The following is an 11,260-nucleotide window of genomic DNA, read 5'->3' on the forward strand; positions in this document are numbered from 1 at the left end:
TATACAGCCATAGCATCTTTCGCCTGACCTAACCTAACTGCGACCCCACACTGCAAATCAAGATGTTCTTGATCTCTACCCTACCTTTTGCCCCTTGCCTCCTCCATTATATCATCATCGATCATGATATCTACGAGAGGCTATTAGTAGTATATATTCACATATATAACATATGCATGCATGTCTTGTCTCCAACATCCATGTTTCATCTACCCCACACCATCAATATAAACCCCTTTGGCCCTTTCTAGCTAGCTTCATGTTCTATATATACAGCCCTTGATCTCTCTCCCTTGCTCCCTCCATCCCAAGCTATAACCATCTCTCTCTCTCTCTCTCTCTCTCTCTCTCTCTCTCTCTCTCTCTCTCTCTCTCTCTCTCTCTCTCTCTCTCTCTCTCTCTCTCTCTCTCTCTCTCTCTCTCTCTCTCAAACACATATATACCATCTATCTCTCTTTCAAGCTTGCTATTAGCTAGCTTGTTCAACGGAGAATTAAGGTCGTCGGGGAGATCATCATGTCGGGGGTGTGGGTGTTCAAGAACGGCGTGGTGCGGCTGGTGGAGAACGGCGCGGCGGCCAGTGGCGAGGCGGTGCGGCGCCGGAAGGCGCTGGTGCACACGCCGAGCGGGCAGGTGGTGCGGTCGTACGCGGAGCTGGAGTCGGAGCTGCGGGCGCTGGGGTGGGAGCGCTACTACGAGGACCCGGCGCTGTACCAGTTCCACAAGCGCGGTTCCCTGGACCTCATCTCCCTCCCCACCGACTTCAGCAGATTCTCCTCCGTCCACATGTACGACATCGTCGTCAAGAACAGAGATTCCTTCAGGGTCGTCGACATCTGATCGAGTATCTAATCGCCTTCTTCATTATATTCTCTGATCGATCCATGCGTGCGTGCATGGCAATCTGATCGAGCTAATTATCAGTACGTACGTTGACTGCGGGCATGCATGCATGCATGGATGCTTGTTCCAGCTTGGTGATCATCGATCGATCGATCGAGCTTGGTTTATTCAGTTGTTTTGAGTGCAGTGGCTATTAGTGTGACTACAGTAGTCGTCGTGAGTGTGAGGTTACTACATATGTTTTACTTAATTTCTGATGTAATTGCGTGTTACATGCATGCATGCACGGATATGCATGCGTGATTAGTGAGTTCAATTTGGTAGCAGTGCGACTGAATCAGTCACATGTGGTTTCTGGTGTATATATATATACATGTGAGCTAGTGATCTTAATCTGGGAGTGTGTGAGAACTAAGAATATCATCGGTTCTGATGTAAATTGCTATGTTGTGTTCGGGGATAGCCCAGATAGCTCAAGAATAGGCCCATACAAAGATTTAGCTTAACTATATGTAATAGTGCAAATCGTAATTCATGTATCTCACCAAGTACAAGAGCAAGATTTACTCATCTCCCCACTCATATATATAAGTTTTTTCTAACAACTGTGTTATGATTTAGATCTTAACAGTACATTTATATAAATTTGTAATGGTATATATGTTTTTTTATAGCTGAATTGACACCGTTAAGAGCACTTAACGGAATGGAGGTAAACAAAATCCTTAGATTGAAAAGACGAGAGCAAAATCACAAAGTCTGAAAAGTAGAGAAAATCATAATTAAACTCCAAAATAGAGGTAAGAACACAATTGCTCCCAGTCCGGGGCAATGGGAAGAGTTATATATGAGATCACGAATTTAATCTGGTCCAATTTCATTAGTTTCTCGGTTAATTTTTGTCCTCGAGAATGTAACAAGTTAGCACACGCTCCAGCAGCAATGAGTTGTAAGTGCCCTCATCAAACCGACCTACAATGGACGGTGCGCCAGCAGGCGTGGAGGACCTGGTGGCCAGCGATATTAAGTCATTGGTTTAATGGAATTTTATTCCACTAAAAAAGATTCATCGATTCGCGCAAAACATAGAAAATACACGTAAGTGTTGTAGGAATGTCCTCTGCCGCCTCGTCCCCACGGCTATTCAGCGTGCCTCCCATGATCTCTCTCTAAACCCGAAAATTGCAGGGAGCTCACCAGAGCCTAGGTCCTAATCCCAATCCCTCAAACTCTAACCTGAGCTCCCTGGAGATGGAGAAGAAACCTCGTCGAAAGGAGAAAAGATAAAGAGGTGAAAAAAAGAAAATTTAGGTGAGGAATTTACTATAAAAAAACTATTTTTCGAGACACGTTTTATTTTTACATGCAGTTCATATGATAAACCATTTGAGTATTCGGTTGCGGCTCCGTGCGAATGTGAACCGCATGTGAAAACTGATTTCCACAGGCGGTTCATATAAGGAAACGTATGTGAATATAGCTCTATTTTCACATGCGGTTCACATAAGAAATCGTCTCGAAAAATATCCATTTTAACAAGCGATTTCTTATATGAATCACTTGTAGAAATATAGCTATTTTTCACAGGCGGTTCATATTAGGAACCGTATGTGAAAATATCTCCATAAATAATGCATGTCCTTAGGGAGCTCGATTCAGACTGAGCTCACTGTTGTTCGAACAGTGCAGCTCAAGAGGCGGCCGCGAAATTTGAAAACAAAGGGGAAGGTTTTGTTTTTGAATTCCTTGGAGAAGACATCTAAGGTAAGAGTATCTCATCCCTAGGGTGTATCTTTTTGAAATATAGATTTAGATTTATGGCTTATTTATGGTTTGAATATGTTCTAAAGTGCTCATAGTTCTAGCCATTTGAATCCTTAAATTAGGTAATTTTTGTGTCAATATTGATTCTATTGTGTAGATTCACATGATTCTAGTATTATATTTCAAAAATGTAACTTCAATTTGATGTTTTTAAGCCTCTAGGAGGTTTTATCATGACTGAGGATTTTTTTATCTAGTTCTAGATCTAGATGTAGAGGGAGAGAGAGAGTAATGAATCCATATTGTTTTGAGCTACAAATTTACATCAATATAGATTCAATTGTGTAGATATATTATAATCATAATATGTCCAATTTTTTCTATATATTTTTTAAAAAATTTATTATGATTTTATTATTAATTAATTAATTTATGTATCTAATTTTGTGGTTGAAGTTAAAGATGGATCAAGCATGGATATACGATACGGCAAGACATGGAGAAATATACATCAAAGGACTTTCTGTTTTTATTGAAGTTGGCGAGAAGGATGCTTTGACTAAGAAGACAAAGAAAAAATATTTTCCATGTTCTCGCTGCAAGAACCAGAAATTATGGATCAAATCAAGCATAATCAAATCACACTTGATCTTAAGAGATTCTGTTGAGAATTACACATGTTGGTACAATCACGACGAACAATGTACAAGCGAACTAAATGACGACATCGCTGCTGATGAAGTGGATGGTGATGATGAGGGAGTCGACGGCGACACTGATGTTATTGTGGCTGATGATACTGGTTTCAATCTGGAGGAAATATTGTGCCATGCAGAACCGCATGTTTTAAGGGACATGAGAGGTTTAGATAACTTTAAAACGTTACAGAAGACACCAAATGAACTTTTGTATGAGGACTCGAGGGGTTGTGATAAGAAGTTTACAGTGTTACATTCGGTGCTTAAACAAGGTTGAAGGCCAGCAATGGATAGTTTGATAAGAGTTTCTCGGATCTATTGAGTCTCTTGACAAACATGCTTCCGAAGGCTAACCCCTTGCCCACCACCACTTATCAGGTGAAGAAGCTTATTTGCCTGTTGTCATTAGATGTAAAAAAAAATGCACGAGTGTCCAAACCACTGTGTCCTTAACCATAAAGAGTACGAAGCCATGGATAGATGCCCAATATCCAATGCAAGTCGGTACAAGAGGAATGATGATTGTGAGGATGAAGATGCTTCCGCCAACGCGAAGAAGAATAAGAGAATGCTGGTCGTGAAGAAAAATACACTTCTTTCAATGCGGAGAAGAAGAGAAAAAGTCTTGCCATGGTGATGTGGTACCTGCCAGTAATCTCCCGCTTGTAGCGTTTGTACTCGAACTCTACGGACTCTGAATTGATGCGTTTGCATTTCGATAAGCGCAAGAAGAATGAAACTAAGCTTCGACACCCCCTGATGCTAGCCGATGGAGAAAGTTCGATGTCATGTATCCATATTTCGTTGAAGAACCAAGAAATGTAAGGTTCGCGTTGAGTACTGATGGAATGAATTTTTTTCGGTGACATAAGCACCTCACATAGCACTTGGCCAGTAATCCTGGCCATCGACAAACTTTCTCTATAGCTATGCATGAAGCGTAAGTACTTTATGCTGTCCATTCTTATCCAAGGACCGAAACAATCTAGCAATGATATAGATGTATTTCTAAAACTATTGATGGAAGATATGGCGAAGCTGTGGAATGATGGGGTCCGGGTGTGGGATGAGTTCTGATGACAGTACTTTACGTTGAAAGCCATAATTTTTGTTACCATCAATGATTATCCCACCTTTTTTTCCCTATTGGGACATATTAAAGAGAAGCAAGGATGTGTAGTGTGCTTGGATGAAACCGCGCATGTGTACCTTCTGTACTCACAGAAGGTAGTGTACACGCGACACCAACGATACTTATTCAAAACTCATAGATACCGCAAGATGAAGCAATATTTTGGCAACACGATTGAACAAGGTATTAGCCCAAAACCTCACAGTGGGGCACTAGTGTTTGAAATGGTTAGGAGCATCAATGTTGTTTTTGGGAAGTCGCCAAAGGGTAAAAAGAGGAAGAAAAGTGAGACGCTGACCGGCATGCTATGGAAGAAGATGTCGATTTTCTTTAAGTATTTTCTCTACTGGAAGGACTTGGGCGTTCACCGTAGCATTGATGTTATGCACATTGAGAAGAATGTGTGGGATAGCATCCTTGGCATCTTAATGAACATACCAGGCAAGACAAAGGATGGAATCAAGTCACGTAAGGACTTGTTGTATTTTGGAATCAGGCCAGAGCTACACCCTGAAGATATACCAAATGGGAAACACTATCTTCCCCCAGCTAGCTACTCTCTGACACTTGAGGATAAAAAGGCATCGTGCAAGTGCTTACGTGGGGTGAGAGTCCCGACTGATTACTCATCCAACATCAAGAAACTAGTCTCGATAAAAGATTTGAAGCTAATCGGCATGAAGTTTCATGATCATCATGTGATGATGGTGCAGATGCTTCCTATTACAATTAGGGGTATCAAGCCAGGATACATAAAGGTGGTCATCACACAGTTGTATCACTTCTTTAACGCAATTGCTCAGAGGGTGATCGATGCTAAAAAATCGGGTGCTCTACATAGTTACTTGGTAGGGACTCTATGCCAACTTGAGATGTGCTTCCCTCCATCCTTTCGATGTCATGGTACACCTCTTGGTTCATATAGTGAATGAGATAATTGCACTGGGCCATATGTTCTTACATCATATTTATGTGTTTGAGTGGTACATAGGCATTCTCAAGGGCTATGTACGAAATTGTGCTCACCCGGAAGGTTCCATGATCGAGGGCTACAATATCGAGGAAGTCGTTGAGTGTTGCATCGATTACCTAAAAGACACTAATCCGATTGGTGTACTTATATCTCGATATGAGGGGAGGTTGTCTGGGAGAGGGACCAAAGGGAAGAAAAGATTCATCGATCATGACTACAAAGCAGTGAAAGAAGCACATTTCAACATCTTGTAGCAGCTCCAGATAGTGGCACCATATGTTGAGCAACACCTGAATTAGCTTCACATAGAAAATCAAGGCCGCTCACGTGATTGAATTTTGAAAAAGCACAAGCGTCGCTTCACCACATGGTTCAAGAACCAAAACCTTCCAGATGGTGAATCCATAGATAAAAAAGTATGAAAATGTTTGCTTATGGCCCATCAAATTTAGTTATGTCATGGCAAGCGTATGACATTAATGGGTATACATTTTATACAAAAGCAAAGGACAAGAAAAGCACAGCCCAAAACAGCAGCATTCAGATAGAAGCCTATAACACAGAAGGGGAGGAAAATATCACCTACTATGAGTTCATAGATGAAATATGAGAACTCGACTATGGAGTGAATCTGCAGATCTCCGTCTTTTGGTGCAAATGGATCAAACACCCTAATGGCGTGGTGGTGGATAACTACGGGTTCACAACTGTCGACCTCAACATTGTAGGTCACAAAGATGACCCACGGGTACTCATTAATCACATTGCACAGATTTTCTTTATAAACGACCCCGCGAATGAAAAGAAGCACATAGTTGTTGACGGAAAACAAAGAATTGCCGGAGTTGACAATGTGGAGGATGAGGAAGAATACAGTCAATTCGACGATGTGCCACCTTTGAGAGATCAGATAAGATCAAATTTGTAGAAACAACATTCGATAGATGTGTGATGTCCTACATTCACCTTGATAGAATAAGAAAAACAGTTCAAAGTAAATAGTGCCATGTTAGGTAACTTAATTTTCAGTGCGATTTTCATGTCATGCAATTTTCTTTTTCAATATGACATACATGTTATGTAACTTAATACTGAGGGCTTGTATGGGGTACTAAAATGCTTTAATTAATATACGAGATTGTATTAAGGATGTAGTAAATATATGCATATAGAATAATTTTACCAAAAAATTAAAAAAAAATATTTAAAACTATTTTCACAGACGGTTAATTGAGTCAACTGCCTGTGAAAATTATTTCTACAGACGATTGGCTTAAGAAACCGCCATATTTAAAACGATTTTCACATGTGGTTCATTGAGTCAACCGTCTGTAAAAATTATTTCTACAAATGTTTGACTGGTTTCTTAAACCAACTGTCTGTAGAAATAATTTCTACGTACGATTAGCTTAAGAAATCTATGTGAAAATGTATTTTCACATATAATTTTTTAAATTAACTGTCCATAAAAAATACATTATATATATAACAGTGCGAGGCTCCGGAACCCTAGTCCCTTCGAAGGTGGCTAAAATACCTGAGTAAATTATAGCAAGCCAAAAAAGAGTTGAACCAGACATGCACCAAAACGACCACTGATGCCTCATGTCGATCGATCGGGTCAGCTACAGAGAAGATAGGGGCCTAGCTCAGGGGCTTCGACTGCGACGTGTGAATGGCTCGCAGATGCTGCTGTCCCCTGACGGATGGAGCAGCTCGATCTAACGGAAATGGACGGACGGCTAGGTCTCCTCGACCAACTGCTTTTGGATATTCTCACTACTATAAAGTACAAACTACGATACACCAACTAGGGTCGCATGCATATATATGCACATTGCAACACGCGTGGACTACTCGAACATGCAGAATAGGTTATATATCACAGGAAGAAACCGCAACTGACCAGAATCGGTCAGGTACGGTGTCTCTCATGGATGCAGAAATATAATTGAACCACTGGGTATAAATATAGTACTAATTAACATGACAGCAACTTCTTCCAACTGTGACAAGAAACACAGCCAACGTCGTCCAAGGGGATCGAAACTGCAGCAGCTAGCCTGTTGGAATTTTGGGAAAAGAAGTCCAAAATCTTGGTGCACGCGAGCCAGAAGTATGCATGCGCGTGCCACGCCGACGTGGCTCGTGAACCGGTTCCTGGGTTGACCTGATCAGGCACGCGCCCGGGCTGACGACGCCTAGCTAGCTTGGACGCGTTCGGCCTCTCGCGGCTGCGTCGTGGAACCTGCGTGCGTGCGTGCGTCTGGAAAGAGAGGCTGACGGGCGGCGACTTGGACGCCTGCCTGCCCCGCGCGCATGCACACATCACGCACGAAGGATACGTTTGACGCGTTCCGACCCCGGACGCGCGCGCGGCGGGAAGCCCATCTACCGGCCGGCCGATTAGCAGTCGCTCGGCATCGATCGACCGGCCAGCACGCACCAACCAGCCAGGCTCCATGCATCGCATCGCGTTGAAATGATCCGCGCCCGTGCCTGCTGCTGGTGCAACCACCCCGGCGTCCGCTTACTTTCTTTTTCTTAAAATATAAATTTTATTAATTCTCATCATTACATTAAAATAATATAATCGCAAATAAGTTTATCCTCAGCTCCTGAGTAATGAGAATGCATATAGTCATACAAAACAATATAAAATAGCAAGACCTAAAGAAGTAAAGACAAACAAAATGTGAACAGCTCTCCATATAATTGATGTTATTTTTAGACTAGAATATCATCTAAACTGGATACTGGATAGAGAGTTTGCTACTACTTTCTCCAAGTGTGTGCAGGACGTCCGCTTACTACACGCACGCATATCAGGATCGTCACTGCTTGGTGCACGGGGCATGCAACTGCTAGTAATGGATTTATTTTGTGGATGTACAAACTAACTAAAACCGTTGCTGGTGTTCGAAGATTGGACCATGCGTGCGTACAGGACTGTAGCCTGTAGGCAACTGAAGTCCCAAAGGACCCCTGCCGTCTGCCTAGCTGCCTGGCTAGGAAGCTTTGGCTGAGCGGGGTCATGGTAAATGCTTCCTCTCTCTCAAACTCTGATTCTCTAGTCTCAATTCCTTACTTCTTCCCAGTCTAGTTGCTTATCCCTAGTCTTTGTTTCCTTTTTCTCCAATTTATATTCCAAATTATTGTGTATCCGGTGTGGATTTGCTACTTAGCCTCTCGTACTCAGTGTTGATTTGTGATTGATCGAGCATGTACGTGACAACATGTTAATCTGCTACTCTAACGACTGATGCTAGCTGTTGCATTGAATTCGCAACCAAAGCGAAGCTTTGGATTGGGAACTGGAATCGCGTACGAAGCACACAAGTACCTGAGTGGCGAACACCCCAAACGGAATACAGAGTACTGCTGCCTGCTAGCTAGCTAGTACTCCTACATAGTACTAGCACGGTCATAGTGCGGCTATTCATAGTCACTCCAATTTCTAAGTTTTGGAACGCAAAATCTTCATAAGAAATTAAACAATGTAATTGTCCGCGGCTGTGCATCCGTTGTTTCGGCCAAACAACGGAACGCAAAATCTTCATAACTTGCCGACGTGCCCACCCATGCACGTGAGCTACGGCGCCCCTGAGTGCAGCTCGCTTCTCTCGTTCGCTACCGGATAATTTCCCCTTTCCCGAGCACCTGGCCCGCTCGTGATCCGATGCACACCCAGCTGCCTCCATCGCTGCCACCTTCAAGATCACCCCATTGTACTCTACCGAGACATTGATGGCAGTAGTATATTCGTGCGTGTACTGGAGGAAGGAGGCACGCGAATCAACGATCGGAAGGAATCCATGTGCCCCGCTCCCAACGCCCGATCATGGGCATAGAGTAGAGCAGAGCAGTTGGAACATGCTAGTTCTGGCTCCTCTAGCCACACCGGGGACACATATCAGCGGATCAGATGACGTACTGCCTCAAATGATGCGATCTTATTAAACAAGTTTAATTATGTAGCCTCAAATGATCCGATCTTATTAAATAAGTTTAATTATGTAGATATATCGTCTATGAAATTAATGATTCAACAAAATAAGTCTTCTTTAATGTAAGAAAACAAGTTTAGCAACACATGCAATCTGCTGGTACATTGTTGTACTTAATACTACTCTGTTGCATATATGTTGAAATAGAACCGATACAGCAACCTTCTACACGATGCTTGTAGCAATCATCTCAAATTATTTTTATTGTGTAATAATCGCACAATAATCTAGAAGACTTGTTTAGATTTCGAACTTAATCGATTTTTTTGGCTATCAACAACTTTGTTCAATCACTTTTTCTTTATTAATATCACACATAAAAAGACGTACAAGAGTGATGATGGTAAAGTTTTTTCTGAGATATTATTTATTGAGACTGATGAAATGTCAAATGTATATGGAAGAAAATATATGTCAAATTTTGTCTTATATATTAGGTCTAATTTTGAATTTCGGGCCTCCATTTTCTCATGTAGGCCCTGGGCGAGCGCAATGAGCCAATGATCGGGTCTCGTCGCGCACGAGACGTTGATCGAGGCCAGCAGAGGCCGCTCTCACGCCCCACAGCGCAGGATCGACGCGACTCTCACCTACTGCCTTCCCGCCATTGCCATATAACCGCTCCCCCACCCCCTCGCTCCCCCACACCAGACGCTACAGTTTCTTGCTCCTTCATCGATCGCAAACCAGCTGGGCGTAGGCTTGTCTTCATCGGCTCCGGCGACACCATGGCTCATCCGTTCCGCGCCGCCGTCCTTCTTGTCCTCCTGGCCGTGTCCGTCGCCGCGCTCGCCGCGCCGGCGTCGGCGTCCACGGGCGTGAAGGGCGCTAGCGACCTGGGCCAGCTGGGCGCGGTCGTGATGCGGCGCGGCGGGCGGGCGTGCCGTGGCACGGTGGGCGAGTGCATGGAGTACTTCGACGTGGACGCGGAGGGCGGGGACGACGTCGCGGCCATGGTCACCGGCAAGCGTCGGGTGCTGCAGGGCGGGTCCGGGTACATCGGCTACGACGCGCTGCGGCGGAACAGCGTGCCGTGCTCGCAGCGCGGGGCCTCCTACTACAACTGCCAGCCCGGCGCCGAGGCCAACCCCTACACCCGCGGCTGCAGCCAGATCACCCAGTGCAGGGGCTAGCCGCCTGGATCGCTCGCTCCAGTTAATTGCGGCAGGATTAAGGTTAATCGTTGATTGCTGCTTGATGGTGATGTTTAAATAAGAGTGTGGTGTTGTCCAGCTGAGGCGTGGATGACCGATTGTGCAGTGGATATGTGTCTGTTCTGTTCTAGCTTCCTGCAGGGTGAAAGTAAAATGAAGTAAATTAAGCTTGATTAATTCTTGTGTCTCGGTTTTACAGCTAATGAATTTGCAGTGTATTTCATAAATTAAGCTATAGACAGGGATGCTAATGGTACCCATTACCCGCTACCTAATAGGTAATTACTCTATTAGTGGCTAGGTATGTGGCATTTATCTTACCCATGGATTTGTTAACGGGAAAAAACCCAACCACCGGGTAGAGCGGGTTCAGGTTTGTTCTCGTAGTACCGAACTCGTTTACTCATGGGTCCCTAAGTACATCCAGCCCATGTAGCCAATAGACCAAATAGCCCACTGTCGGAGGGTGAACTTCTTAAGCGGGGATCCGGAGGGATCCCTTTGAGATTCGGCCGAGTGATGATTCTGAGTCCGCCTTGTACGTGAAATAAATTGGAGTAAATGAGATGCAGGTGGAGGGGATGATCAGATGTGGGAGGAAGTAAATACTCCGGAGATTTTTAGACAGGTTCAGACTGCACTGAGCGTAATACTATACTCCTATGTGTATGCTATAAATGCTCAGGGAG

At 43.8% G+C, this 11,260-nt stretch overlaps 2 protein-coding genes across 2 annotated transcripts; both read left to right on the forward strand.

Moving 5' to 3' along the window:
• Nucleotides 1-367: 367 nt before the first annotated feature.
• On the forward strand, nt 368-1,236 carry LOC133909759 (flowering-promoting factor 1-like protein 1). The gene has a single exon (XM_062352315.1). The coding sequence runs from the start codon at nt 517-519 to the stop codon at nt 838-840; it is 324 nt and encodes a 107-aa protein (XP_062208299.1). The 5' UTR covers nt 368-516; the 3' UTR covers nt 841-1,236.
• Nucleotides 1,237-10,045: 8,809 nt separating this feature from the next.
• On the forward strand, nt 10,046-10,748 carry LOC133909760 (rapid alkalinization factor-like). The gene has a single exon (XM_062352316.1). It carries the CDS (start codon nt 10,146-10,148, stop codon nt 10,548-10,550), a length of 405 nt encoding a protein of 134 aa, XP_062208300.1. The 5' UTR covers nt 10,046-10,145; the 3' UTR covers nt 10,551-10,748.
• Nucleotides 10,749-11,260: the final 512 nt, after the last annotated feature.

Source organism: Phragmites australis, chromosome 2 (genome assembly GCF_958298935.1).
Source record: "Phragmites australis chromosome 2, lpPhrAust1.1, whole genome shotgun sequence".
Taxonomy (NCBI): Eukaryota; Viridiplantae; Streptophyta; class Magnoliopsida; order Poales; family Poaceae; genus Phragmites; species Phragmites australis.

Excerpts from the sequence above, each read along its gene's own strand:
- LOC133909759 (XM_062352315.1), top strand. The coding sequence starts at position 517 with ATGTCGGGGGTGTGGGTGTTCAAGAACGGCGTGGTGCGGCTGGTGGAG.
- LOC133909760 (XM_062352316.1), top strand. The coding sequence starts at position 10,146 with ATGGCTCATCCGTTCCGCGCCGCCGTCCTTCTTGTCCTCCTGGCCGTG.